Source organism: Canis lupus, chromosome 27 (assembly GCF_003254725.2).
Source record: "Canis lupus dingo isolate Sandy chromosome 27, ASM325472v2, whole genome shotgun sequence".
Classification (NCBI taxonomy): Eukaryota; Metazoa; Chordata; class Mammalia; order Carnivora; family Canidae; genus Canis; species Canis lupus.
In genome coordinates this window covers 2,784,501-2,809,027 of record NC_064269.1, presented here as the reverse complement: position 1 = coordinate 2,809,027, position 24,527 = coordinate 2,784,501, and the positions used below count along the sequence as shown (strand labels likewise).

At 53.3% G+C, this 24,527-nt stretch overlaps 2 protein-coding genes and 3 long non-coding RNA genes across 7 annotated transcripts; 2 read left to right on the top strand and 3 right to left on the bottom strand.

Moving 5' to 3' along the window:
* Nucleotides 1-368: 368 nt before the first annotated feature.
* LOC125753851 (uncharacterized) lies at nt 369-7,478 on the bottom strand. Its single transcript, XR_007406521.1, has 3 exons — nt 7,386-7,478; nt 5,052-5,081; nt 369-506 (listed from the first exon to the last, which is right to left on the bottom strand). It is a non-coding gene; the product is annotated as an uncharacterized LOC125753851 (long non-coding RNA).
* An 18-nt stretch (nt 7,479-7,496) lies between these two features.
* Nucleotides 7,497-12,865, top strand: LOC112667233 (keratin, type II cytoskeletal 7-like). 2 transcript variants are annotated; one of them, XM_025458821.3, is made up of 6 exons: nt 7,497-7,627; nt 9,189-9,314; nt 10,787-11,007; nt 11,688-11,795; nt 11,958-11,989; nt 12,438-12,865. In XM_025458821.3, the coding sequence occupies exons 1-6, from the start codon at nt 7,625-7,627 to the stop codon at nt 12,536-12,538; spliced, it is 591 nt and encodes a 196-aa protein (XP_025314606.1). In that variant the 5' UTR covers nt 7,497-7,624; the 3' UTR covers nt 12,539-12,865. The 2 variants fall into 2 exon arrangements, with proteins under 2 accessions (XP_025314606.1, XP_025314607.1); XM_025458822.3 differs by lacking the exon at nt 11,688-11,795 and having other exon boundaries at nt 7,500-7,627.
* On the bottom strand, nt 9,613-14,277 carry LOC112667235 (uncharacterized). Of its 2 annotated transcripts, none has more exons than XR_003141099.3 (4): nt 14,137-14,277; nt 11,570-11,760; nt 10,175-11,107; nt 9,613-9,880 (listed from the first exon to the last, which is right to left on the bottom strand). It is a non-coding gene; the product is annotated as an uncharacterized LOC112667235 (long non-coding RNA). The 2 variants fall into 2 exon arrangements; XR_003141098.3 differs by having other exon boundaries at nt 10,175-11,087.
* On the top strand, nt 14,031-18,271 carry LOC112667236 (uncharacterized). Its single transcript, XR_003141100.2, has 3 exons — nt 14,031-14,169; nt 14,918-15,043; nt 17,916-18,271. It is a non-coding gene; the product is annotated as an uncharacterized LOC112667236 (long non-coding RNA).
* Nucleotides 18,267-23,606, bottom strand: LOC112667232 (keratin, type II cuticular Hb1). The gene is made up of 9 exons (XM_025458819.3): nt 23,143-23,606; nt 22,249-22,457; nt 21,420-21,480; nt 20,622-20,717; nt 20,246-20,410; nt 19,923-20,048; nt 19,454-19,674; nt 19,162-19,193; nt 18,267-18,866 (listed from the first exon to the last, which is right to left on the bottom strand). The coding sequence occupies exons 1-9, from the start codon at nt 23,509-23,511 to the stop codon at nt 18,604-18,606; spliced, it is 1,542 nt and encodes a 513-aa protein (XP_025314604.1). The 5' UTR covers nt 23,512-23,606; the 3' UTR covers nt 18,267-18,603.
* Between the last annotated feature and the right edge of the window lie 921 nt (nt 23,607-24,527).

Here is a 24,527-nt window from a genome sequence, read left to right as displayed (position 1 = left end):
AAGGTGGGGAGTTGCTGACCCATTGGGGATACTGCACCCCAGACCTTCTGGGGAATCTTGAGTGATTCCTTGGGTGACTGGGTTCAGAGCTGGAGACCATGTTATTTCTGGGACCACTGTCAGGAACTGGTACCCAGGCCTAGGGCCGACTTTGTCTCTCCTGCATCAGGCTGTGTGAAGGCAGCAGAGCTGTGATTCTGGCCCTGAAGGGAGACGCTGCAGTTAGACAGTGGGAAGAATGTTTTAGCTTTGAGGGTGGAGAGACCCAGGGAGAAGGGGTTTCCTTCATTTCCTGCCCCACAGTGACGAAGAGGGAGCTGGATGACAGGTTGCGAGTGGAATAGTCTTCACGCCACACCTGTTGGAGTGGGAGTCTTACTTTCCCATGGTTAGGAAGCTCATATTTTCTCCTTGTCCAAGCAAACTTGTCCACGTTCCAGATGTCAAATACTTTCCTGGACTAAAGCAGGTGTCTCATCAGCTTGGTCGTTCCCAGGGAGGTCTTCCTGAAATCAGTTACGGAAGAATAGATTAAGAAGGGATTGAGATTCAACCATAAGATGGACTCCCTTCCGGTAAAGGGTGGGAGTCCAGAGGACAAACCACAAGGAAGCTCATGTTGGCTTTCCTTATCATGGGAGATGTGGATGAGCAGGAGCCCTCCTGTCCACCTGGGCGCTCTTGGTGGGTAGGGAGGGGGTTTTGGTTGACGAGGGGTTGGATGCTGTTTGGAACCAGCTCCCCACCCCTGCCAAAGTTTCGGACTTATTATTATCCCCGTGCAGGTGTGAGCAGCTCTCTGGTGGAGTTGTATGTGGGGGCCTCTCAGTCACCTGTTCCTGTGGCATCAGATACTGTGCAATGGGAGCTTGTGGTGGCAGCTGTGAGAAGTGCCACGCTGCCTGGGCTTGATGAAACACCAGGCCCTCAGCTCTCCCACCCTCCCCGAGGATACCAGCTGGCCCTCTCGCCAACCCAGATCATGGTGGTGGGGTGTGACCACTTGATCTCACCCTGGCCCGTCTCCCCTGCTGTCCATGTGTCATTTCTTGCTGTGTGGGAGTCTCCCTCCTTATCTCCTGCCTCCCTCAGGCTGAGGAAGGATATGGGGAGGAGAGGCACATGGATATAGTCTGTTGGAGGATTCTGGGCCACCTGACCTATGAAGAGGACAGTCCCTCAGCCCCCTCCACCTTCACTTTGCTCTTCCCCGAACTCTTGCTCCTCCTCCCTTCCTTTCCCAGATGTTTCTTCCCTCCATGCCATTGGTGCTTAAAATAAAGTCACATAGTTCCTGTCATGCTTTCAATATTTCCATCCATTATTTCAGTCCTGGAAAGGGTGGGTGGGATTTCCAGGAGCATTCAATGTGGTGGGGGCTGCTAAGGCCATGCTAGCTATTTATTTGATTGAGTATTAAGGCTGAGGACAATGAGGAGGAGTGTTCTGATGGCTCCGGGCTCCAAAGGGAATGCTCTAGTGTCTGACCCAGTATTGGCTTGTAACACCCACTGAGCAATGTTAAGAGAATAAATGAATTCACCTCTAAGATTTCCAATTTCCCACAGGGCATCTCTACTTGGATGTCACATTGATATCTGGAATTCAAAATGCTTTGAAAATAACTTATCATTTTCCTCTGTCCTGAGGCCCATTTGTCAGCTTTTTCTCTTTCTACCAGTTCTTCCCAATACCTCCAGCTTCAAGCCCTTTAATACCTATTTCCCCCACCCAACGAGTCACAGAACTCTGCCATTTTTTCCTTTGAAAAATGCCACGAGGAGCTTCTTGCAAAATGTCAGACTAGGACCTCTGAAAAATCCTTTTGTCATTAGTCACCTACAGTTCTGGAAAAATATACTTAAGATATTTTTAAATGCATTATTGAGCCAGCAAGAAGGTATGGCAAGTTATAAGGAAGGACAAAATGGGAATTCCAGAATTGCAAAGTACAATTATTGAAGTGAAAAACTCAATGGACGGACTTAACAGAAGACTAAAGATGTCAGGAGGTAGGGTCAGTATCTTAAGACAGATGAATAGAGATTTTCCAGTCTGAAAAACAGAGAAAAAAATATTGGAGAAAAAGTAACAGAGTCTTGGAGACCTGTGGAACAGTATTGAATAATCTACCATATGCATGCATACACAGGTGAGAATGATGTGGGAAAATATTTGAAGGTGTACTCTCCATATTTGGTGAAAACCAGCAATTTACAGATCCAAGAACTCTTGTGGTGCCCAAGGAGACAACTAGCAGTTTAAAGCAAAAATAATGATATTGTTTATAATGTACGTAGAAGTAAAAGATCTGGCAATGATGACAAAGATAATGAGGAGGCATGTCAATGAATTGCACTGTTGTGAAGTGTGACGTGTCAGTTGTGAAGTGTGGAGTAGCACAGTAGTAACTCCAAGTAGACTTTGATGATTAAGGATATACAGCTTTAGCTCTAAACAATTAGTAAAAACAAATATTTATTATAATAAATAAAAATAAAATATTTCGATAGAATAATATTAAATATTTGAAAGTGTTTGATTAATTCAAAAGAAAGCAGACAGGAATAATAGCAGACCCCCAAAACCCACCTGAGACAAATGAGAAACAAAGAACAAGATGGCTGGCTCAAATCCAATCACATAATAATTACATGAGGTGTTTATGTTAAAAACCCCTCAATAACAAGAAGACAATTCAGTGAAAATGGGCAAAAGACTTCAACATTTCACAGAAGAAGATGAATTAAGGGCCATTGAGCACATGGGAACTTGCTCATCATTATTAGTCAATCGGGAAAATTGCTTTGAGAAAAACTGAACACCCACAAGAAGGCTAACATTTAAGAGACTGATGATACCAAGTATGGAGCAGCTGGAGCTTTCACGGAGAGTAAAATGGTAAAATGGTCACCTTGGAAAACAATTTGGCAATTTCTTATCAAGTTAAATGTACACCGCCAAATGACAAATCAATTCCACTCTTGGGTGTTGATTCAAAAGAAATGAAAAATAGGTCTACCTCGAGACTGGTACATGAATTTCTCAGGGCCTTCATTTAGAATAGCCCCCAACCAGGAACAACAGTGAATGGACAAACAAAACTGAGATTTATTTATACAACAGAATATGACCCAAAAGAACGACCTACTGGTTCATGAAAAGATGAACCTTAAAAACACTAAGCTGAGTGAAAATTCAGATATAGAGGAACACGCACTTAATGCTTCTATTTATACAAAGTTCTAGAAATGGCAATGCTAATTGATGGGGACAGAAATTAGATTAGACTGGTGGTTGTCTGGGATGAGGTGGGGAGATGGGCAGCAAAGGGGCATCAGGGAAGTTTCTGAGATGATGGAAATGTTCATTCAGTCATGGTTAGATTGGGCATGCATCCATCAAAACGTGTCGAGCTGTAAGCTTAATATGTGTGCGTTTGATTGTGTGTGTATTTTCTCTCAATAAAATTAATAAAATGATGACTTAAAAACCCAGTCTAACAAATATGTGAAAGACCTATTCCTAAAGAAATATAAATGTTACATGAAATGAAAGATAACAAAGCAGCCCTAGCTAAATGAAGAGTTAGATCATATTCATAGATGGGAAACTTTATTATCATAAAGACATTAATTCTCCTAAAACTGATTTACAGGGTCAATGCAACTACAATCAAATCCTAAATAAGATCTTACCTAAGTCTTAACAAGTTGATGCTAAAATTTATGGTGAAGAATAACAATCAAGAATAGTCAAAGCGCTATAAAAGAATAAATGGGATAAGAAAGAATGAATATTTGCCCTTTCAGAGATAATTATAAAGCTATTAACTGAGTGTAGTAGCCACAAAAAGATAGAAAAATTGGCCAATGGAACGAACTAGAGAGCCTTTAAATTGGCATATATTATATATATGGAATGTGGCATATATAGTATATACATATTAGATATGCTTTATGTATAATATTTTTATTATAATATAATACAACATGCATTATATAAAAACATATTATGCATATATCACATATTTATGTTATACATAAAATACATCATACAAGTCAATTATATATATACAAATATATATCAATTATTGTGTGTATATTATATAAATATATTAAATATGTCAATTATATATATAAATATAATAGATAACCGGGTGCTTGGGTGACTCAGTCAGTTGAGCACCTGACTCTTGATCTCAGCTCAGGTCTTGATTTCAGAGTCATGAGTTCAAGCCCTGTGTTGGGTTCCACAATGGGTGTGGAGCCTACTTAAAAAAAAAACACTAAAGTTATATGTAGTATATAAAGTTATATATATACCTTATACGTCTGTATCTTTGATATGCAACAATGATATTGCAGATCTGTAGTAAAGGAAGGATCATGCATTGGTTACCCACATGGGAGAAAAACAGAACTGGATTCTTGCCTTCTATCACACACAAAATCAATTCCAAGTAAATTCAAATTATGTCAAATGCAAAATCTTAAAATTCTTAGAAGAAAAAACTGGTGAATGTCTTTCTGACCTTGGTATAAGGAAGGATTTTTTTAAAAGATTTTTTAACTTATTCGTTTGAGAGAGAGAGAGAGAACAAGCGAACAAGAGCATGAGCAGAGGAGTGGATCAGAGGCAGAGGGAGAAGACTCGCCATCCAGTAGGGTACCTGATGTAGGGCTCCATCCCAGGACCCTTGGATCATGACCTGAGCTGAAGGTGGACACTCAACTGACTGAGCCACCCAGGTGCCCCTAATGAAGGATTTTTATGCAAGGCACACCGAATGCTAAACGTGAAGGAAAAGGTGGGTAAATTAGACATTAAAATTAAGAATATTTCTTTATCAAATATACACAAAGTGAAAAGACAAGAGGCCTTAAACTTGAAGGTGATATTCGTATTATGTGTAAGTGACAAAGCGTAATATCTAGAAGTAGAAATTTATATAGAAATATAAAACCACTTAGAATCTAACAAAAATAAGGCAAACAACCCAACAGAAACAATGGGCAAAAGAAAAGGAAATCCAGACAGATAATACATACTTAAAGAGATATTCAGCCTCGATGGGAATCCTGCAAATGCAAAGCAAAACCAAAAATGAGACTGATGATATCATTTCATTGTTGAAAATTAAGACACGTCAGAAAAAGACATGAATCTGGAATCTGATCAAAGTGTAAATTGTTATTACAACAGCTTTGGCAAATAATTTTTGTCTTGTAATATTGAACATTTGATTCAGAAATTCCAGTCCTAGATGTGTGACACAGAGAAATCCTCACCTACGTCCATCAGAGGACATTTAGAAAAATGTTCATAGCACCAACTTTGTAAGAGAAAACAAAACAAAACAACAATAGAGTCACATAAAGTGTTGTGCATTCACTTAATAGGATGCTATGAATCCTAGTGGAGGCCTCCTGGTTTCATTTTATATATATATATATATATATAATGAAATATATATAATATTATATATTCATATATACATACTATATATTTAGTATATATAAATACTATATATTTATATATATATATAAAGTGAGTCCCTTTGCTAAAGGATATCTCTTAAAAAAATAAAAAACAAACCCCAACTAAACAAGGAAAATTGAAAAAAAATTTTTTTCAGGTATATGCACGGATGTGATAATACTAGAAGAAAGCAAGGGAATAATGACACAAATTCAAGGAAGTGGCCACCCCTAGAGCTAGAAAGAACGGGGGCAGGCTAGGGAGGGAGTGTGCAGGCACATGGAAATTACTAGTAACGTTTGGTTCTTTTTTTGCTTGTAAGTGGACTTGTGGGTATTTTATTTTCATTATATTATTAAATACATTAAAAAAATCAATATACTATTTATAAGAAATGAAACCTCAGCAGAAGGCCTAGTTGAAAACCTAAAGACAGAACAGGAAAATCTAAACAGGAAATCTAAAAAAAAAAATCTAAAAAAACAAAAACAAAAACAAAAACAAAACAGGAAATGTTACCTAAAACATGAGGCCGTGAATTCAAAGTGGAAGAGCGTGTTAAGGTGAGCGGTGAGGGCGTCAGCGTGCATCGAACATAGTGGGAGTGAGAAATTCTTCACGAGACTTATTTCCGCTTATGTGCATGGATATGTATGTAGGTACTGATTTGCGATATAAAATATATTTCCTATTTTGAGTTGTGGTTAAAAATTGGTTTGACAGGGGATCCCTGGGTGGCTCAGCGGTTTAGCGCCTGCCTTTGGCCCAGGGCGTGATCCTGGAGTCCGGGGATCAAGTCCCACATCGGGCTCCCTGCATGGAGCCTGCTTCTCCCTCTGCCTGTGTGTCTGCCTCTCTCTGTGTCTCTCATGAATAAATAAAATCTTAAAAAAAAAAAATTGGTTTGACAGCCAGTATCCTAAACAACCTCTTGTCAAAGCATAGCGGCAGATACGTACCTAAACGTCCATACCAGCGTTATTAGAACAAAGACAAAAGGACACGTGAGCATACTCCTAGGAGAACGGAGAAACAATCACACGCTAGGGTACTACGCAGCTGTGAAACATAAGTAAAGTTAGATGCATCAAAATTCTCACAAATAGCATGTTGGGGAGGGAAAAGCAAGTCACAAAAACAGTCTAACTCTATTTTTTTTTAAAGATTTTATTTATTTATCCATGAGAGACACAGAGGGAAGCAGAGACACAGGCAGAGGGAGCAGCAGGGTCCACGTGGGGAGCCCGATGTGGGACTCGATCCCAGGACCCCGGGATCATGCCCTGATGCTCAGCCACTGAGCCACCCAGGGGCCCCTAATTTTGTTTCTATAAAGCTTAAAGTTAGACAAAACTGAATGATTGCTTAGGGATTCACGCGCACATGATAATAAAGAAAAGCCGAGGAATGCTTAATACAGAAACCCGGGATAGTGGCTACTTTGGAGACTGGATGGGGTCAGGGACAGAGATACTGTGACCAGGAAGGGGTCCACGCGGGGCTTGGAAGGTACAGGTGGGCACACAAGGATTTGGTTTATTACTGCTGCTGTTTTATTTTATTTTTATTTTTTATTTTATTTTTTTTAAGAGTTCCGTTCTTTTCTTTTTTTTTTTTTTAATTTTTATTTATTTATGATAGTCACAGAGAGAGAGAGAGAGAGAGAGAGAGGCAGAGACACAGGCAGAGGGAGAAGCAGGCTCCATGCAGGGAGCCCAACGTGGGACTCGATCCCGGGACCCCAGGATCACGCCCTGGGCGCTACATCGCTGAGCCACCCAGGAGCCCCCAGACAGGCCTTCCTAATCGCACACCAAGGTGGTCGTCTGCTCAAGCACCTTTTGGGGCTCCCCCATTTCTCACTCCATATGCCCAAACTCCGTGGCTCCGCATGTTCCCCCCACCTGAAGGACCCTTCTCTTCCTCTTCTCCCCATTCCTTTAGGTCATTCCAGCCCAAGGACCTCCACAGTCCCACTCGGGTTGACAGAAAGACCCCTTCCGGCCACTGTCAGAACTCTGCAATTATAACAGGGTGAGGTCACAAAGCCCCCAGAAAGGAGGGGCTCCGTCCTCAGAGGCGAGGGTTCTGGGAACCACTTGGGCTGGAGCTGGGCTTAGGGAGGAGAGTGCAGCTCATCATCATGGTGAGACTTGTCCCTGGGCGCACTGGGTCACATGGGACAGGGGGGTCCCAGACTCTGCCCAGATCTGCTGGACGCAGCCGGGCCCAAGCTCGGGGCCCGGGTCTGCAGCTCTGGGGCAGGGGCGCAGGCAGGGCCGGGCTGGGGGCTGGGGCAGGGGCAGGGGCGGGCGGGCGATGCCTGGCTGTTCATACCCCTCTCCCTCGCCCCGCTGCCCTGGAAAGCATCTCGCCTGGGGCTGGTGTGAACGGTTCTCATCCTCTGGGTTAAGGAGCGTGTGCGACTCTACGTTCCTCGGGGTGGAGAGCCAGGAGGGCTTAAGAGGCAGCCTAGCTCAGCTGTCGCCCGGCAGGGTCACTCATGTCCCCCCGGGTCCCTACCTCCTCGCACGGTAGAGGCCGTGAGCCGCGCCCAAGGCGAGCTAGTGGAGACGGTGACAGCCACCTGGCCTACTGCACAGGTGGGCGTGAGCCCCCGTGATGCACTGGAGGCCAAAGACCTCGAAGGGTATGAGGCCCCGTGTGTAGGTACCGAGCCCGCGCTGTTTACCAGGGGGCCTGCGGAGACGGGGCGCACGAAGGGAAAGGCCCCCTGGTTCTGTCCCTAGAAGACAGCACCCCCCATAGTGGCCTTGGCTTTGGGGAAGGAGCTGGAATCGGAATCCCTGACACTGATGAAGGGCATTAATCAAATTAAGGAAGTTTCTTCAAATTCTCAGATTCTTTAAAAAAATATTTTATTTTATTTTTAAAATATTTTATTTATTTATTCATGAGAGACACACACAGAGAGAAGCAGAGACACAGCAAAGGGAGAAGCAGGCTCCATGCAGGGTGCTGGACATGGGGCTCGATCCCGGGACTCCAGGATCACGCCCTGGGCCAAACCGCTGAGCCACCCAGGGATCCCAACAATATTTTATTTATTTATTTGAGAAAGAGAGAGAGAGCGAGAGCGCACAAGCAGGGGGATGGGCAGAGGCAGAGGGAGAAGCAGGGAGCCTGATGTGGGCTCCATCCCAGGACCCCGGGATCACGACCTGAGCTGAAGGCAGACACTTAACCGACTGGACCACCCAGGAGCCCATATTCTTAGATTTTTTAAAAGTATTTTTCAAATTAGGAATTTCTGCTAGGGTTTTACAAAATGGCTTTTGTGTTAATTGAGGTGATTGCCTGCACTGAATGACCGTAACTGATTTCCCGAAGTTTCGCTACCCCAACGCCTGGGATGAACCCTATGCAATCCCAAGCCCACAGCCTCCACAGATTACCACCCTGCCTCCTTCCTCGTGCCCTCTGCTGCCATCCCCTTCGGCCTCTCCAGACCCAACAGTGCCCACCAGGGTGCCCGCCAAGCGCATTGCATTCTCTCCACAACCCTTGGCGATAGAAGAGATTATCACCCCCATTTCACAGATGGAGAAACAGAGGCCCAGAGCAGTTAGATGCTCTGTCCAAGACGGAGGTGGACGGGTTGGCACTGGGGCTGTCTTGCTGGCCTCAGCTGAGTGTCCCTGTGGGCTCTCCCTGCCTCCCCGGTCCTCCCCCTGTGTCCCCCACAGTGCGAGGAGGTGCAGGCGACCGTGCAGAAACACATGCACAGCCCGAGGCACAGCAAGGAGGAGCTGAACAGGCTTAACCAGGCCATCCAGCGGCTGACTGCGGAGGTGGACGGCGTTAAGAGTCAGGTGAGGGGTGGCTGGGGGGTGCCCCAGGGTGACGAATGGCGGGAGGGCGTCCATTATCTCCGACAAGCCGACTGCTCATCCTCATCCTCCGGAACACACGGGCAGAGTTTCTCCCCGTGTCTGAGCACACGCAAGTGTGGCTGTAAGCGTGCGCCCCGCCGCATCGGCCCAGGGCGCTCTGCCTTTCGTGTGGGCAAGTGTTAACACGCAGGTGAAATACGTACAAACACGGAGGCTTGCACGCATTTCATCTTTCGTGTGTATGCACATTTTTGTATCCGTGTGTATTTTTCAGAAATTGCACAAGACTTTGCCTGGCCGTCCGGCTTTCTGGGTTCTCTTTAAAAATGTGCAGGTTTGGTGACATTTGGCTGGAGAAGAGAGAGGCCTCTGTCTTCTCTGTCGCCTTCACACGGGGTCACGCTCCCTCTGTGGGCCACAGACACCCCCCGGCTCCCCGCTCCCCGCCCCAGGTTGCATCCTTCGACACAGAGGCAGAGGGCCCTTTGCCGTTTCTCATCTTCTTGGCTGGCATGTGGAAGACGAAAGGCACCTGTCCCACGGCTCTAAATTAGAGAAATGAGACGCTGAAAACCTGCGGGAGGTCCTGGTGATTGCAGGACAGTGAGAATGCGGAACTGGGTACTACTGCCCTAGAGCTAACATGTGGCCTTGATGTTTTGATGCCTCCAGCCAGGCCTCTGCAGGCATTTGGGTTTGCAGCTCATGCTCTAGGACTTGGGGAGCAGGGGTGCCCTCATGAATGCTTTCTTTCTTCCACGTCTCTGCCTCTCAGCTGCCTCTCTTTCCTCCCAGCCACCCTGTCAAGCCCCCCCGCCCCGCCCCAGCCCATGCTGTACCTGCAGAGGGAAGGGGTCTGCTCCCTGCAGATACAGGTGCCCCAGGCCCGGAGGGGTTCTCCTGTCTCCAGGAACTGATGACCATGAGGAGAGGGGCAAGCTGTCCGGGTTCCAGGGGGTGGCACAGCGAACAGGTGGCCCTGTCACGGTTCAGTCTCCCACCAGCCTCAGCTGTTCTGACTCCCACCCCTCCCACCCCGTTTCCTACGCACCAAGCACACCTCGCAGGGCAAGCGTTTATCGTTGCTGTATTTCCCCAGAGACTACAGGTGCTGGTTTCTTGTGAGGAAAGGGTATGCTTCCTGCTAGTTTCCCTTTATGGAGCAATAATCCCAGCATTTGATGCTTCCCGGATCCTAGCTCCTGGTAGAAGACTCAAATTCTAGATGTGAAAGGCTCTGTCTCAGGCAGCCCAGGTGGCTGGCCCCTAGTGTCCACCCTGGGAGCCGGGCAGACACACAGCCGCGTTTTTTGGAACAGGCAGGCCCATTCCTTACAATGATCTCTAATCCTTCATTGGTCCTCCAGCCTCTCAGAAAGGTCTGGATCCTTACGGGGCGGGGAGGGTAGCAGCCAAGGATGTCCTGTCTGTGGTCTTCCCTTTGCCCCCAGCCCTGTGAACTGGACAGAGCCACAGAACCACCAGCCCTGCGGGAGGACGGAGCCTCAGACAGTGCCCAGGGCAAGCTGGCCTGGCTGGAGGCCGCCCTGCAGCGAGCCAAGCACGACATGGTCCGGCAGCTGCGCGAGTACCAGGACCTCATGATCATCAAGCTGGGCCTGGACTTTGAGATCGCCACCTACCGCAAGCTGCTGGAGAGCGAGGAGAGCAGGTGAGGGCTGGGCGGTGCCTCGGATGTGGCCGGGATGAGGCGTGCTGGGGTGTGGAGGTCACTGGCTGGGTCCTCAGCAGCTGGGGAGGGGTGGGGAGAGCTGACCTGGGTATGCAGTGACTTGTTCTCCTGGAGCCACCCCCCCTGCCCCCCAGCTTAAGGCCCTTTAGACAAAAAGTTCCAGCTAATGAGCACCCTTGGCACCTGGCAGGGGACTACTCGTGAGGTCATTCCCCCGCAGGGTCAGAGAGCTGGGGCCAGTCTGTCCATTGAGCCCAACCGGGGGGAAGAAGGTCCCTAGTGTGCAGTGCCTTGTCCTCAGTTCAGCCTTCTCCCCCCAGGCTTGGGGAAGGCAGGGTTTATGGGAACACGTAGGGCCTGGCTTTTAACCTTAGACAGCAGAGACCCAAGGGCTGAATGCTCCAGCTGGGCACCCCAGACCGAGGGGAAGGAAGGGGAACCCGCCACGCTTATTCTCTCCTTTCAACCCCACAAAACTCCTGGGAGCTAGGGGGCATCATCCCCATTTTACAGACGGGAAAACTGAGTCTTGGGGGTATACCTCAAGGACGCACAGGTCCAAAGTGACGGGGTGAGGCTTGATCAGTCCTCTTCAGATAGTTGAGCTATCTCCTCTGTGGTGTCCTTTAAAATGCCCCCTTCGTGGTTTCCCCTTTTAGGCTAAGTTTGGGCCGAAGAAAGCATAGATCTTCAGCCTTCTCTCTCCTCCAGGAAGTCATCAGTAAAACTGAGCTACCGGAATTTAAGCAGGAAGGACTGAGTTTAAGGTCCCGAAGGATCTGATGCAAAAGGGGACCCAGGAGCGGGCGGGGTGGACAGATCTCTGCCTGTGGTCGGGGAGAGTCCGTCGGGAGGGTTTTGTTTTGGGGAATGAGGATTATTATGCCCAGGAGGTATGTGAACTCACCGCTTCCTCCTTCTCCCCGCAGGCTTGGTCTGGGATTCGGGACAGGGAGCCTCCGTGAGTAGATAATAGACTTAGCTTGGGTTGGAGGGATCGGGTCTCACCCCCTCTCCTTTGTGTGTGTTCTTTTGGGAAGGGAAGGGGTCTGCTTCCTCTGTGTGTCTCCTTTTTGGGGGGTTTCATCTCGTGGGGGTGATTCTCCGTGCAAGTTGGGGGGAGGAGGCCGTGCTGTCTGTTGTTCGGGGGCAGGTTCCTTTGGTTTGTCCCGGGGTGTCGGGGGAGGTTCTGCGGGTCTGTCCTTGTGGGAGAGACTTTCATTCTGCCCTGGGGAGGCTCTGTGCCCCCGACTTCGGGGAGGGGGCGTTCCTGAGTGTGTTTCTTGGGGGAAGGGGCCTGGGCATCATGACCTGGGGGAGTTTGCACCTCCGTCTCCTGGGGCCGGGGGTGGGGGAGGCGGGCCTGGGCATCAGGAGTGTGTCTGTCTGTCTTGCCCCCCCCTCCACAGCCACTCTGGGCTCAGCCCCCCGCAGCCTGGCCCGCCTGCCCGGAGGAGCGGGCCCTGGCGGCCTGGAGAGGAGCACCCCTGGCGGCGGCTGCGGATGCTGAACCTTCCTGCACAGCTCCCCAGAAGTCGAGGACCCCAAACTCCTGCCCCAAGGCTGAACCCTGTGCCCCAGACACCCCTCCCGTGGAGCTAACCCTCACCTTGTCTTTCCCCCTTGCACCCCCCACCCCTGCCCCACCCTGGAACGTCAAGTCTTGGAATCGAGCTTACCAGGGACCGTGACTGCCCTGTCCCCTGGGGGAAGGTAGCTGGGCTACCTTGGGGGATGCTGTGCCACTGGGGAGGCCCAGTACCCTGCTCCTGTCACCTGCCCCCCACTCCTCTTTCCCTGGGACTCCTCCTCCTTTGCAATAAAAAGTTCTTCAGTGGCCCGAGCCCGGCGGGGCTGTGTGAGCCTGGATTCCTCAAGCGGTGCCCGGAGCACAGGGGGGGCTGATGGAGCTTGGAGCGAGGGGAGACAGGAGGGGACACTACCAGGAAGCAGCCCTCGCCCTGTGCTGTGTGGGTCCACCTGACTCCAGTTGGTGATGATGCTACAGAACGAGGATCCCAAGGGTTTCGGTGTGGGGGTGGGTGACCAAGGGCCCCTGGGGAAGGTGAAAGGAGGGGTCCGTTCCTCCCCAGGTCTGCTTGTTCCCCAGCCTGGGGCCGGGCAGCCCCGTGTCTGGCAGAGCTGCTGAGCGCTGGCTTCATTCACCCACACGCCGGCTCCACAGACAGTGCGAGGGGCAGGTGCAGGGCTGAGCCAGCAGGGCACTCTGGTTCTGGTGGGGACGCGGCCAGAAACGGGGAAAGCAGCCCCAAAGAGAGTGGAGTGGGGTGGGGATGAGGGCGAATTGTCCTCTGCTGCCCTGGCAGGGGCGCTTGAGGACAGGCTCCGGGGGAGATGCTCCTCGCAGACCGGGGCTGGGGCGTGTGAACACAACTGGGTGGCCCAGGCCCCGGTTCTAGTGTAACAAGGTGACTAATGGGGGGATGAGAATGACATGCCTTGGAGGAGGAGGAGAGTGTGTCTTTGGAACCGCATGGAGGGCTCCAGTCCTACCTCTACTTCTAGGTCTAGTTTGCTCTGAGTGTTCACGAGGCAAGTGGACTTTGTTGGGGGCGGGGGTGTGCATGGAGAAGATAGGCCAGTTTGGGGTGGGGGTGGCCAGAAAGGGCTGGGTTTCTGGGCTCTTTCTTTGCCACATAGGCCCAAGCCCAAGAGAAGCTTCCATTTGGTGAGCTCACATTCTTTTCTGTTGCACAAAGGGTTACATCATCGACACATCTGGGAACAATGGTTTCTGCTTTCTATGTCCCTGGGTGGGGTAAAGGTGCGTCATTGGCCAGAGGCCCTGGCTTTACCTTTTAAGGTACACTAGTGCCAGGGTGTCTGCTGTGTTCTTCTGGGTCCTTGCCCAGAAAACAGGTATCCAAAAGGCCCCCTTCCTGGGTAAACAGAGCAGTCTCATGCAAGAGGAATGAGACCGAAACTTGGCTGTAAGGCTGCCGCTCGTACCTGAGGGGTAGGGGACATGGGTCCACTGGAGCCCCATTTGGTCAAACGACCAACACCAGCCGTGTAAACATTCTTACCACACGCCCAGTGCAAAGTAACTGCCTGAAAGTGGAGCCGCCCCTCTTGGAGATTTCTCACCTGGGCTCCGCGTTCCCTGCGTTTCGCCAAGAGGTAATGACATTCTGTGATTTTCAAGGTCAGGTTTTTCCAGCTCCTGCTGTGCTGATGGTGTCAGGGGAAGGACTTAGAGGGAAATATCACCTAGGAGGTGTTGGCAGGATTTATGGTGAACATCCCGCAGCCACATCACCGAGGACTGGCTGCCCACATTTTCCCATTCCAAATCCCAAGCCTGATGTCACTCCAGGTCCCAAGGGCTGCCAAGCCAGATGAGGCTTGCGTGTCTTGTGTGGGCCACCAGCAATGTTTGCGGTTTGGGGACCGATTCCCTGAGTGGCTACGGGCCACATTCCATGCTGGGGCGGGAGAGAACTGTTTGGTGCATTTATAGAGAGTCGTTTACCAGCCTATTTAGAAGCTTTGTTAGTCGAGGTGACTTCTGAAGGGAAGCAGGTTGTCACCTGTTTAGTCATCACATCTCTGCCGAAGGGGACCACGAAGGGGACCACGGGGGTCCGCCTTCTTCTGTTGGCTCCTCATGCCCGCCTCACAATAGCACTGACGCATGACAGATGCAACTTAGTAGTGTTGGCATCTCGATGTGAACCCCTCAAGGCCAGTGGCTGTCCCGGCCGCCCATCTCCAGGGCCTGCCCCGCAGTACCGATGAACCCAGCGAGGCTCTGTGGTCCCGTGTGGTCCGCTCTGTCCTTGGATGCTTTGGGTCCTTCTGGACCCCTTGGGAGTCTCTTGATGGATGAGTCTAAATACAATCCTTCCCGATGTAATTCCAACTGCAGTGTATCAGCCAGGCCAGCCTGGAGGAAGGAAGGAAGGTTCTGGATTCTGTTTCCGGTTTTGCTGTTCTCTTGGCCAAACGTTGCCTGTTTCTGAAGCTCAGTCCTGCCCACCCCCCAATCTAACTGGTGAATATTCATTTACCCTTTTATTTTTCCTCCCTTCTTGACCTCTCTGCATGTAGTTTACCCATCAGAGGATGCCACAGGGTTGTGTGAAATATATGTCGCTCTAAAGTACTTGAAAACATAGTAAGGGGGGGATCCCTGGGTGGCGCAGCGGTTTGGCGCTTGCCTTAGGCCCAGGGCGCAATCCTGGAGACCCGGGATCGAATCCCACATCGGGCTCCCGGTGCATGGAGCCTGCTTCTCCCTCTGCCTATGTCTCTGCTTCACTCTCTCTCTCTCTCTCTCTCTGTGACTATCATAAAATAAAATAAAAAAAAAATAGAAAGAAAACATAGTAAGAATGACATAGTGTGGGCAGCCTGGGTGGCTCAGTGGTTTAGCACCTGGGATCGAGTCCCACATTGGGCTCCCTGCATGGAGCCTGCTTCTCCCTCTGCCTGTGTCTCTGCCTCTCTCTCTGTGTCTCTCATGAATAAATAAATAAAATATTAAAAAAAAAGAAAAGAATGACATAATGTAATTAGTATCTCATGTCCTGGAGTCCTGAGAAGGGCTTTGGGCACCTTTAGAGAAGGTTCTGCAAGTCTAAGGCTGGCTGGACTCCTGCTGTCCCAGGGGGAGCTAGGGTGTCTACAAGGCAGGAGGGGAGCTAGCGGAACCCACTGGCTAGAGCTGGGGCTCCCTTGGCTGGAGGCCACCTCCCTACCACTACCCCCTTAATCCAGTTCTCTACCTGGGACCCCCCCTTCCCCACCAGCACGAGTCCCACCTGGGCGCTCACACTGCAGTCCTAGCCACAGGTACCCGCAAAACTCCCCTCTTGAGCACGTACACGCAGGCGCACGCACACATCTAGAAGCGCTCACAGTCACACACATACACACACGTGCTTCCACCCAGATGCCCGGAGACGCGCATACACCCGGAGGCCGTCCTATTGTTGGACCCGCAGACAGCTGCCCAGAGACGGTGAGCTGCGTGGGATGAAGGTACAGACAGTACGCGCCCAGCCCAGCTGTCGGGACTCCCCACCGTCTTCTAGCTCCTAGTCCTGTCCCATCTCTCCTGGAGACGAACAGAGCTTTAAATTGGTAAAGGACCTCAGCAGCCATTTTGCCTAAACATTTTATTCTACTAGTGAATGCACCGAGGCCCAGAGAAGGGAGGTGACTTGCTAAAGGTTGCACAGGGAGGTGTTCCATTCCCACCCCCCAGCCCCCAACATTCGGCATCCCGAGTTCCATGTGCTGGATTCATTCACTCTTGCTTCTCTTCCTGAGCCTGTCCAGGAGTGGGAACTAGAGGGCGGCGGGGACGGTGCTACTGGAAATGGGACAGAGCTGGAAGTCAGAGCTAGAGGGACGCTGAGGGCAGGTGTGGCAGGCAGGCCTTTGGGCTGATGAGACCCGTGGGATGGGAAGGGAGGGGTCAGTTGGCAGAGATGAGAAGTTCATCGGGGCTGGAGGGGCGAGTGGCCGCTGAACCGAGGGGTAGAGTGATGGAGCTGGGGTTTGGGCCTCCAGTCCGGACTCCCGATGGCCTGCTTCTGAGCTGTGGGGTGTCAGCTCTCCCAGGGTTCCTCTTCTTCTTCTTCTTCTTCTTTTTTTTTTTAAGATTTATTTATTTATTCATGAGAGATACAGAGAGAGAGAGAGAGAGAGAGAGAGAGGCAGAGACAAGCAGAGGGAGAAGCAGCTCTTCGCAGGAGCCCCACGTGGGACTCCATCCCGAATCCCGGGATCACAACCTGAGCCGAAGGCAGACGCTCCACCGCTGAGCCCCCAGGTGTCCCATCTCCCGGGGCTCTGTCCAGCTCAGGATTCCATCAGGAGGGTTGAGGGGCCATCTTGGTGGGTGGGAGGCCTTGGGTCGATCCTCTCCCTTAACAGAGCATTGGTCTTTTCAGACCACTCCCTTCTGGTCTCTCAATATTCTTATTTATTGCTATTGCCCTGAGGGGTGGGGAGGGGGACTTAGATTTCTGCTACTGTCTTCTGGGCCTGGGCCTGTAGGTTTAGAAACTGACCCTGCTGTACAGATGGATGTTCAGGGACTTGCCTTTGCCCATAGTGAAGCTGAGAGGCCACCTCCCCACTTTCTTTGCTACGTGTAAGAGCCTCATCAGTGTCAAGGGCGCAACGGTTCTCTACACGAAGGAGCTCAATGGCCCGAGATGTCGAGATTTCTCTCTCTGTTTGCTGTCTGTGATCACAGGTATAAGTGTGATATCATGTGCCTGTAATCAGTTTGCAGATGTGCATGGGAGGCTGGACAGTGCCACGGCCCCGCTCCCTGGAGGGATTTCCACGTTACGTTCTGCAAAAGTATGCTGCTAACGGCAAGCGCGTATCGTGGTTATTTTGTGGCGGGAAGTGCCTAAGTGCATTGTCCCGTGTATGAAATCCCTAGTCCTCCCATCTGCCCTGTGAGGTAGGCGCTCACGTATCATTTTCACTTTAGAGATATGGAAACTCACTTTAGAGATATGGAGAGGCCGAGAGAATGGCTCAAGGCCACTCAGCCAGGAAGGAACAGAGCCCAGTGTTGGATCCGAGGAATCTGGCTCCAGAGACTATGTGCCTACCTCCCTGCCACCTCATCTTCTTGCTATGTGCTGTTTCCTTCCTCGGGGGTCATTTATCAGCTATGGCAGGTCTCCAAACCCCAAAAGGACTCCATTAAAAGAAAAAAAAAAAAAAAAGAAGCCACATCAAAGGCTTTTTGAAAGTTTAGACCCTGTTCTCGTATCTGTCCTTTAAAGAATTCTCATAAATGGCTCAGGCATGAGTCTTCCCCAGCACAGCAGTGAGTGATGTTTCCTTAAGCTTTGAGTGGCTGGTGAGTCTAATTTTTGTTATCCATCGGTTTACAGATCTGCACAGGGATGTCTTCTGGGAGGCAACGCGGGTTCGTGAAATGGCCACTGGTGGTGCACACAGGGTTCAAACACCAGCCGGATGCTGAACCTTGTGGGGCTCTGGCCTGGTTACTGAGCATCTCTGGCGTCTTCATCTGCAAGATGTATCATGGGTGTGTGTGTGTATGTGGATGAGATCGTGACAGTTGTGTGCATAGATGGTGTAGAGGCCCTCAGTCTGAGCCTGCTGTGAGCCCAGGGGCAGAGGACTGCGCTGGAGACCCCAGACTAGACCTTTCTCTGCTCCATGTGACATTGGGGACCCTCCCAAGACCTACCTTTCTGGAAAAGAGAGTTGCAGACAAGGCTCAGAGTTGGCTACATTGATTTATTGGAAACACAGATCAAGACAGACATGGGCACGGCAGAGGTGGAAGGGGGAGGATTGGGGAGTGGGGTACCGCCATCAGCTCCAGGGCAGCCTCTGGCCTCTGAGCCCCCTTCCTATGGGCATCAGAGGAACTTCTTTTTAGGGGTAGCCTTTCCTAGCACCAGCAACGGAGCTGAGGAGGAAGGGATCACACACAGACAAGAGGCCGGGAGTGGGACAGATCTTTCAAAGTGCCAGAGAAGTAGTCGAGGCCTTGCTCCCCCTGGACGCCGGGCGGGAGAGACACCAGGCCCGAGGCTTGAGTTTGGAGGTCTAACATCTGCGGCAGCTGCTGACACACGAGCCCATGCCGCAGGAGCTGATGCCGCAGGAGCCCACACCTCCGGTGCCCAGGCCGCAAGACGTGATGGAGTTGCAGGGGGCGCAGGGGGCGCAGGGCGCACAGGGGGCGCACATACCCGTGCTCACCGCCAGGTTCCCGCTGCACGGGGCGCTGCACACACTGCCGGTCACCGGCCGGGAGCCCGACACGCAGAGGTCGCCGCAGACCACCCCACCTCGGGAGCTGCTGACACCTGTGAACCCCAAAGATTCAGCCAAAATTCTGGGGGATGAGTCATCAGCCTCCCCGATGATGCCCCGCCCCAGGCCCTGAGCACTGGATTCAAAGTCAGGAGAGTCTTTACGTGCAACACTGGTTCCATCTAGTTCCAAAGCTGCCGCCTTCCTTGCTCTCTGACCCCAAACCCTTCAGCTGTGATGCCAACCCACTCTCTTGCACTTGGCATCCAGAGGTAGCCCTCCCTCCAGACTGTGCCATCCCTACAAGGAACGGGGTAAATCCATCCAGCCGGGAGCTGCGGTACTCACAGACATTCACGGCCCCGACGCCTTCACATAGTCTGAGAGGGAAGAAGAAAAAGACAACATAAGTGACTCAGCGAAGGCTGCAGATGGAGCTCCCCAAAACTTGGGGTGGGGTCTACAAGTGGTAGAGTAGGAGCTCGGGGTCTGGGGTCTGAGGACAGCCCTCCGGGCCTCCCCACACCCACATGATGGATGATAGGCTGTCCCAGATCTCCCAGGCTGAGCCGGGTGGAGCATGGTGTTTATTCAAGGGGCAGGAATGGGGAGCTCAGAGCCAGGCTGGGTTGGGCCTCACCTGTGCTCCTCGCCCTCCAGCAGCCGCCTGTAGGTGGCGATCTCGATGTCCAGGCCCAGCTTGGAGTTCATCACCTCCTGGTACTCCTTGACCAGGCAGGCCATGTCCTGCTTGGCCTTCTGCAGGGCGGCCTCCAGCTCGGCCAGCTTGCAGCGGGCGTCGGTGAGGGCCGCCTCGCCCTGCTGCTCCGCCTGCGTCACGGCGGCCTCCAGCTTGGTGTTCTGGGGGCGCAGAGAACAGGGTGCTATGGTCCTGGGTCTCTCTCTCTCCATTTCCTGGATGTGTCTGGTCGCTCCCACCTACACCTCCCCCCCCCCCCCAGGAAAAGGCCTCTCCCTTTATCAGCCGGGTCCCCCCAAGGGCCACAACCAGGGCCTCTAGCCAGGCACATGGGCTCGGGCGTGAGTGGGGTGGTCCCTGGGGCACACACTGCCTGGGCGGCCCTGGGGACGCCCAACGTGAGCCCTACCTGGCACTTGGCGTTCTCGACCTCGGCCGTCAGCCTCTGGATCATGCGGTTGAGCTCGTTGATCTCCTCCTTGGTGCGGCGCAGAGTCTCCCCATGCCGGATCACCGTGGCCTTCATCTCCTCACACTGTGTGTATGTAGGGGGGGCACAGGGGCTCCTGAGGCTCAGGACGGGTCATCCCGCTGAGCCCCACACCTTGCACAACTGCCACCCCAACCCGAGGGCTGCCTGCCCTTCCCTCGTCCATCCCAGCTGGACAAATCCCAAAGCCCTTTCAGCATCCCTCCTTCTGGGGCTCTGGCAGGGGGAGGCTGGGCCCCGACCTTGCTGCGGTACCAGGACTCGGCCTCAGCCCGGCTGCGGCTGGCGATGTCGTCGTACTGGGCCTTGATCTCGGCCACGATGCAGTCCATGTTCAGGTCCCGGCTGTTGTCCATCTTGACGATGACTGAGGTGTCTGAGATGTGGGCGTGGAGGACGCGGATCTCCTGCGGGGGCGGGGGGAGGATGGAAGATCTTGTTTGCACCCCAGCCTCTCCCAGCACGTGTGGACCCAACCCTCCCTGGTCTCCCGCCCCTGCTCCCACTATAGCCCCATGGACTGCAGGCCTCAGCCCGATCCCAGGCCAACCAGTCCCAGGCCAGGGCCCCCTCTTCCAGGCTGGCTGCCAGTTCTCTGCCTGGACCACGGCCCCTCACCTCCTCATACAGGCGCCGCAGGAAGTCGATCTCCTCGGTCAGGGCCTCGGCGTTGGCCTCCAGGTCTGACTTGCGGAGGTAGGCGCAGTCCACATCCTGGAAACGTGGGGTGTCACTGAGCGCCGAGCACCCACAGTGGCATCGCCCCCAACTCCCCGCCATCCGAGGAGGCCAGGGCAAAGGGTTCCCAGGGTCCCCGTTGCCAGCGCAGCTCCATGCCCTCTGGCCTGCCCACCGTGGGCTTCACCGCCTCCTGCCCCTCTGACGACGAGCCCCTTGTGCCTGGAGACGGGCCACCAGCCTCTCGCCCCTCTTGCGCTCCCAGCTCTCCTCCTGACCCTCCCTATTCCAACAAGCTCGGCCACCTGGGCCCTGCCAGGCCCCCGCAGTCCTCCAAGCCTGCGCCCGGCCCCTCCTGGTTCTGCTCCACCGTCCCCACACCCCGCGGCTGCTCCCCTCCCTTGGGCCACACTTCCCACAACGCTACCCAGGACACTGTCCCTCGACAGAGACACCGCACTGCTCTGCCCCCGGGGACCCCAGCCGAGGCCACAGCTTCTGAAGCAGGCAGGACGGCAGAGGTCAGCCCAGCCAGGCCCTGCCCCGGGGCACGGTGCACGTGGGCATCCCAAGGTGGTCGCCCTGCATCAGCACCTGAATGAGCCTTTCGTGCCCCGATCTCTGAGGTCTGCCATCCCGACTTGGCCAGGCCAGGTACCCACACGAGGTCCAGACCCTCTGGGCCCGGCCGTCATTCTAGGTCCCGGGCGTCTGTGCTTCCCATGCCTCCTTACTCACCTTCTTCAGAGCCACAAATTCATTCTCAGCTGTTGCTCTCAGAGACACTTCCTCCTCATACCTGAGGCAGAAGAGGGCAGACAGGGAGGTCAGGGAAGGGCGGGCCTCCCCAGGGCGGCCTCCACTTCCTATCAGGGCAGGGGCAGCATTAGGGACCTCCCAGCGGCTGGCCCCCGGCAGATCCGCTGGACCCTTTCTTGCTGCTTGGATGTGGAACGTGTCTGGGGTTCCCTCCCCACTTTGAATTGAGGGGTCTGGAGCGCCTACATCCCGGGACCTCAGAGCCCGCTTCCCAGAGCTGCCCAGAGGCCCCTCGGGAGGCAAACAACAAGGCCTGGGCACCCAGCTCCGAGCTAGGAGTGGACAGCAGCACCTCTGGGGCACCGAGGCCCCAGCCCCCCCCACCCGGGCGTCCATCCTGGCTCAGGGTCCGGGCCTGGGCCACCCGCCAACCGTCAGCCCTCAGCACCCTCGGCAGCGGGACACCCAGGGCCCCGGGACCCGTCATTCCCAAGGGACAAGAGGCTCAGGTGCAGGGAGCTCAGCATGAGAAGGCCCGAAGCCTGCAGAAGCCCCCTCTGGCCTCCCCCCGGCCCAGGGAACAGCCTCCCAGAAGCCAGAAGGCCCAAGCAGGAGACAGATGTCTGCCGGGGGCATCCGGGTGCTCGGGCAGGCATCTGGCAGCCGTGGCCCAGACGCAAGGACCCTGCCGCACGCTGCCCCCGGCCCGCACAGCCACTCGCCCCCTGGGACACTCTTGCCCAGTCCAGCCCAGCGGGCTCTAGGCCACGTCGTTTCCTGTGCCCAGCGTCCCTGCCGCCCCACTCACTTCTTCTTGTAGCCCTCCAGCACCTCCTGGACGTGGTTGAGCTCGGAGGCCAGCCTCCCGCTGTCGGCCTCCACGCACTCGGCCTCCCGCCTCAGCGTCTCGATGTAGCCCTCGAACAGGGGCTCCAGGTTGCTCTCGCAGCACTTGCGGTTCTGGTAGAACTGCCACTTGGTCTCCAGCAGCTTGTTCTGCTGCTCCAGGAAGCGCACCTGCGTCGGGGCGGGAGGAGGGCGTCAGGTGGCTCCTGGTGCCCCAAGGCCACTTTGGGCTGGCGGCGATTGCTTTAGGGTGAACTCCCAGCAGGGATCGGGCAGAGCTGGGCAGCGGGACACAAGGTGACCTCCGGAGCTCCTGACTGTCATCCGTGTCTGCATTTTCCAATTTAGGGACAGGAGCCAGGGCTGGGAAGGCCAGTCCCTGCTCCCAGGTAAACTGACTCAGGCAGACCCGGTGAGTGCAGGGGCCACGGGGTCCGGAGCCAGCCAGGGTCTCCCGTTTGCCTCTGCCTCCCTCCTTCCCCCACATCAGTGCCCAGCCTGGGTCCTGAGCATGGGTGGGGCAGAGGAAGGGTGGGTTTGGTGCCCCTGTGGTCCTCCTCCTAGTCTTCTGTTGGGTCTGGGGACTACGTGCACGGACCGTCCTGTGCCTCTGGCATGAGGGGTCGGAGCCGTCCCCGTCTCTGTGTGGGGACCTGCCTGCCTGGCCAGAGGTGCACGTGCGAGCCACACCATCCCACCGGGAGCCTGTGCCCCGTAGTCAAGTCTTTGGTGCATCCAGGCCCTGAGCTGTGTCCGTCTGGTCCATCAGACTGGGAGCTGCCCCGGGTCCTCCCTGTCCTGCCCCTGACCCCCCAGGAACTGAAGGCCCGGGAAGGGTGCGGCCGGGGACACCCACCTTGTCGATGAAGGCGGCGAACCTGCTGTTGAGGCACTTGATCTGCTCCTTCTCCTCGTGCTTGACACACTGCGCGTTGGGGTCGATCTCCAGGTTGAGGGGCGTCAGGAGGCTCTCGTTGACCGACACGGTGGTGATGCAGGGCGGGCTGGGCCCGCACACGCCGCCCGAGCGGTAGCCGAAGCTGCGGCCGCAGGAGCCGGCGCGGAAGGCCCCGCAGACGCTGCGGCTGCCGAAGCCCCCGGTGAGGCCGCGGTAGCAGGAGACGCCGCGGTAGGGGGCGGCCGTGATGCAGCAGCGGCCGGGCCGGGGCCCGCAGGCCGAGGCGCAGCTGAAGGCGCGGCCGCAGAATCCGGATCCGCAGGTCATGGTGCTTCTGGAGGCTCGGGCGGTGGAGGACAGAGAGGAGGTCTGGAGTCTTGTGGAAACTCCAATGTGCTCTGCAAGGCGCCTCCGTCCTATTTATGCTCAGATCTGAAGGGCTTGGCTGTGCACTGGGTCAATTTGTGCTTTATGGGCTTGGGCGGTTAGTTGAGTCCAGCTCCTCTTTAGAATGTGCTTTAATGGTGGAGTGGCCCGCGCCCTCCTCTGTGTATAGGATGCCAACCTCTGGGCTGCAGGCGGACTCAGCACGTTTCATCTTCAAAGTGCCCTGCCAGCAGGGCATGCGCTCACCTGAGGAGATTGGAGAGAGAAGTGCAGTAGGGCAGGGCAGGTGGGAAGGGGGTCCAGGAGAGGAGAGGAGAAGAGGACCGGACTCTGGGTGAAGCAGGGGAACGACTGAGGTGTTAAGAAACAGCATCTATCCAGATATTTCCATCTCAGTAACGGCCAGCGTGCTACTGTCCACAAATCTGCATTTCCCTCCTCTCCATCTGCCTAGTGGGCTGGCGAAACACATCCCCTTTCTCCTACCTAATAAATAGGAGATTATTGACTATATGGTTTTTTTAATCTTTTTCGACTTTTATTATGAGAGTTTCCAAACATATAGAAAACTTGAAAGCACAAACACCTTGAGATGTTCAGCGTAGTTACCTGGATTCAACAGGGGTTAACACTGGGCCACCTTTCTTGCCTATGTGACGGTTACAGAAAGTATGACAGGTACAGAAATCAGGACCCTACCACCGCACATTCAAGGAAATTAATAATTCAAAAAACCATTTGGTACCCATTCCATTTTCAATTTTCCTAATTGTCTCAAGAGTTTTTTTTTTAATGGTTTTATGTGACTTTGCTTGTGGCTCTGTCCCTTGCATTTTAAACTGGAAGTTCCCTCTAGAGTTGGGTTGATCATATGGTAGCCTGTAGGCATGTGTGGCTATTTAAATTTGAATTGGTTAAAATTTAATAAATGCAAAAGGGAGCTCCCCAGTTGCATG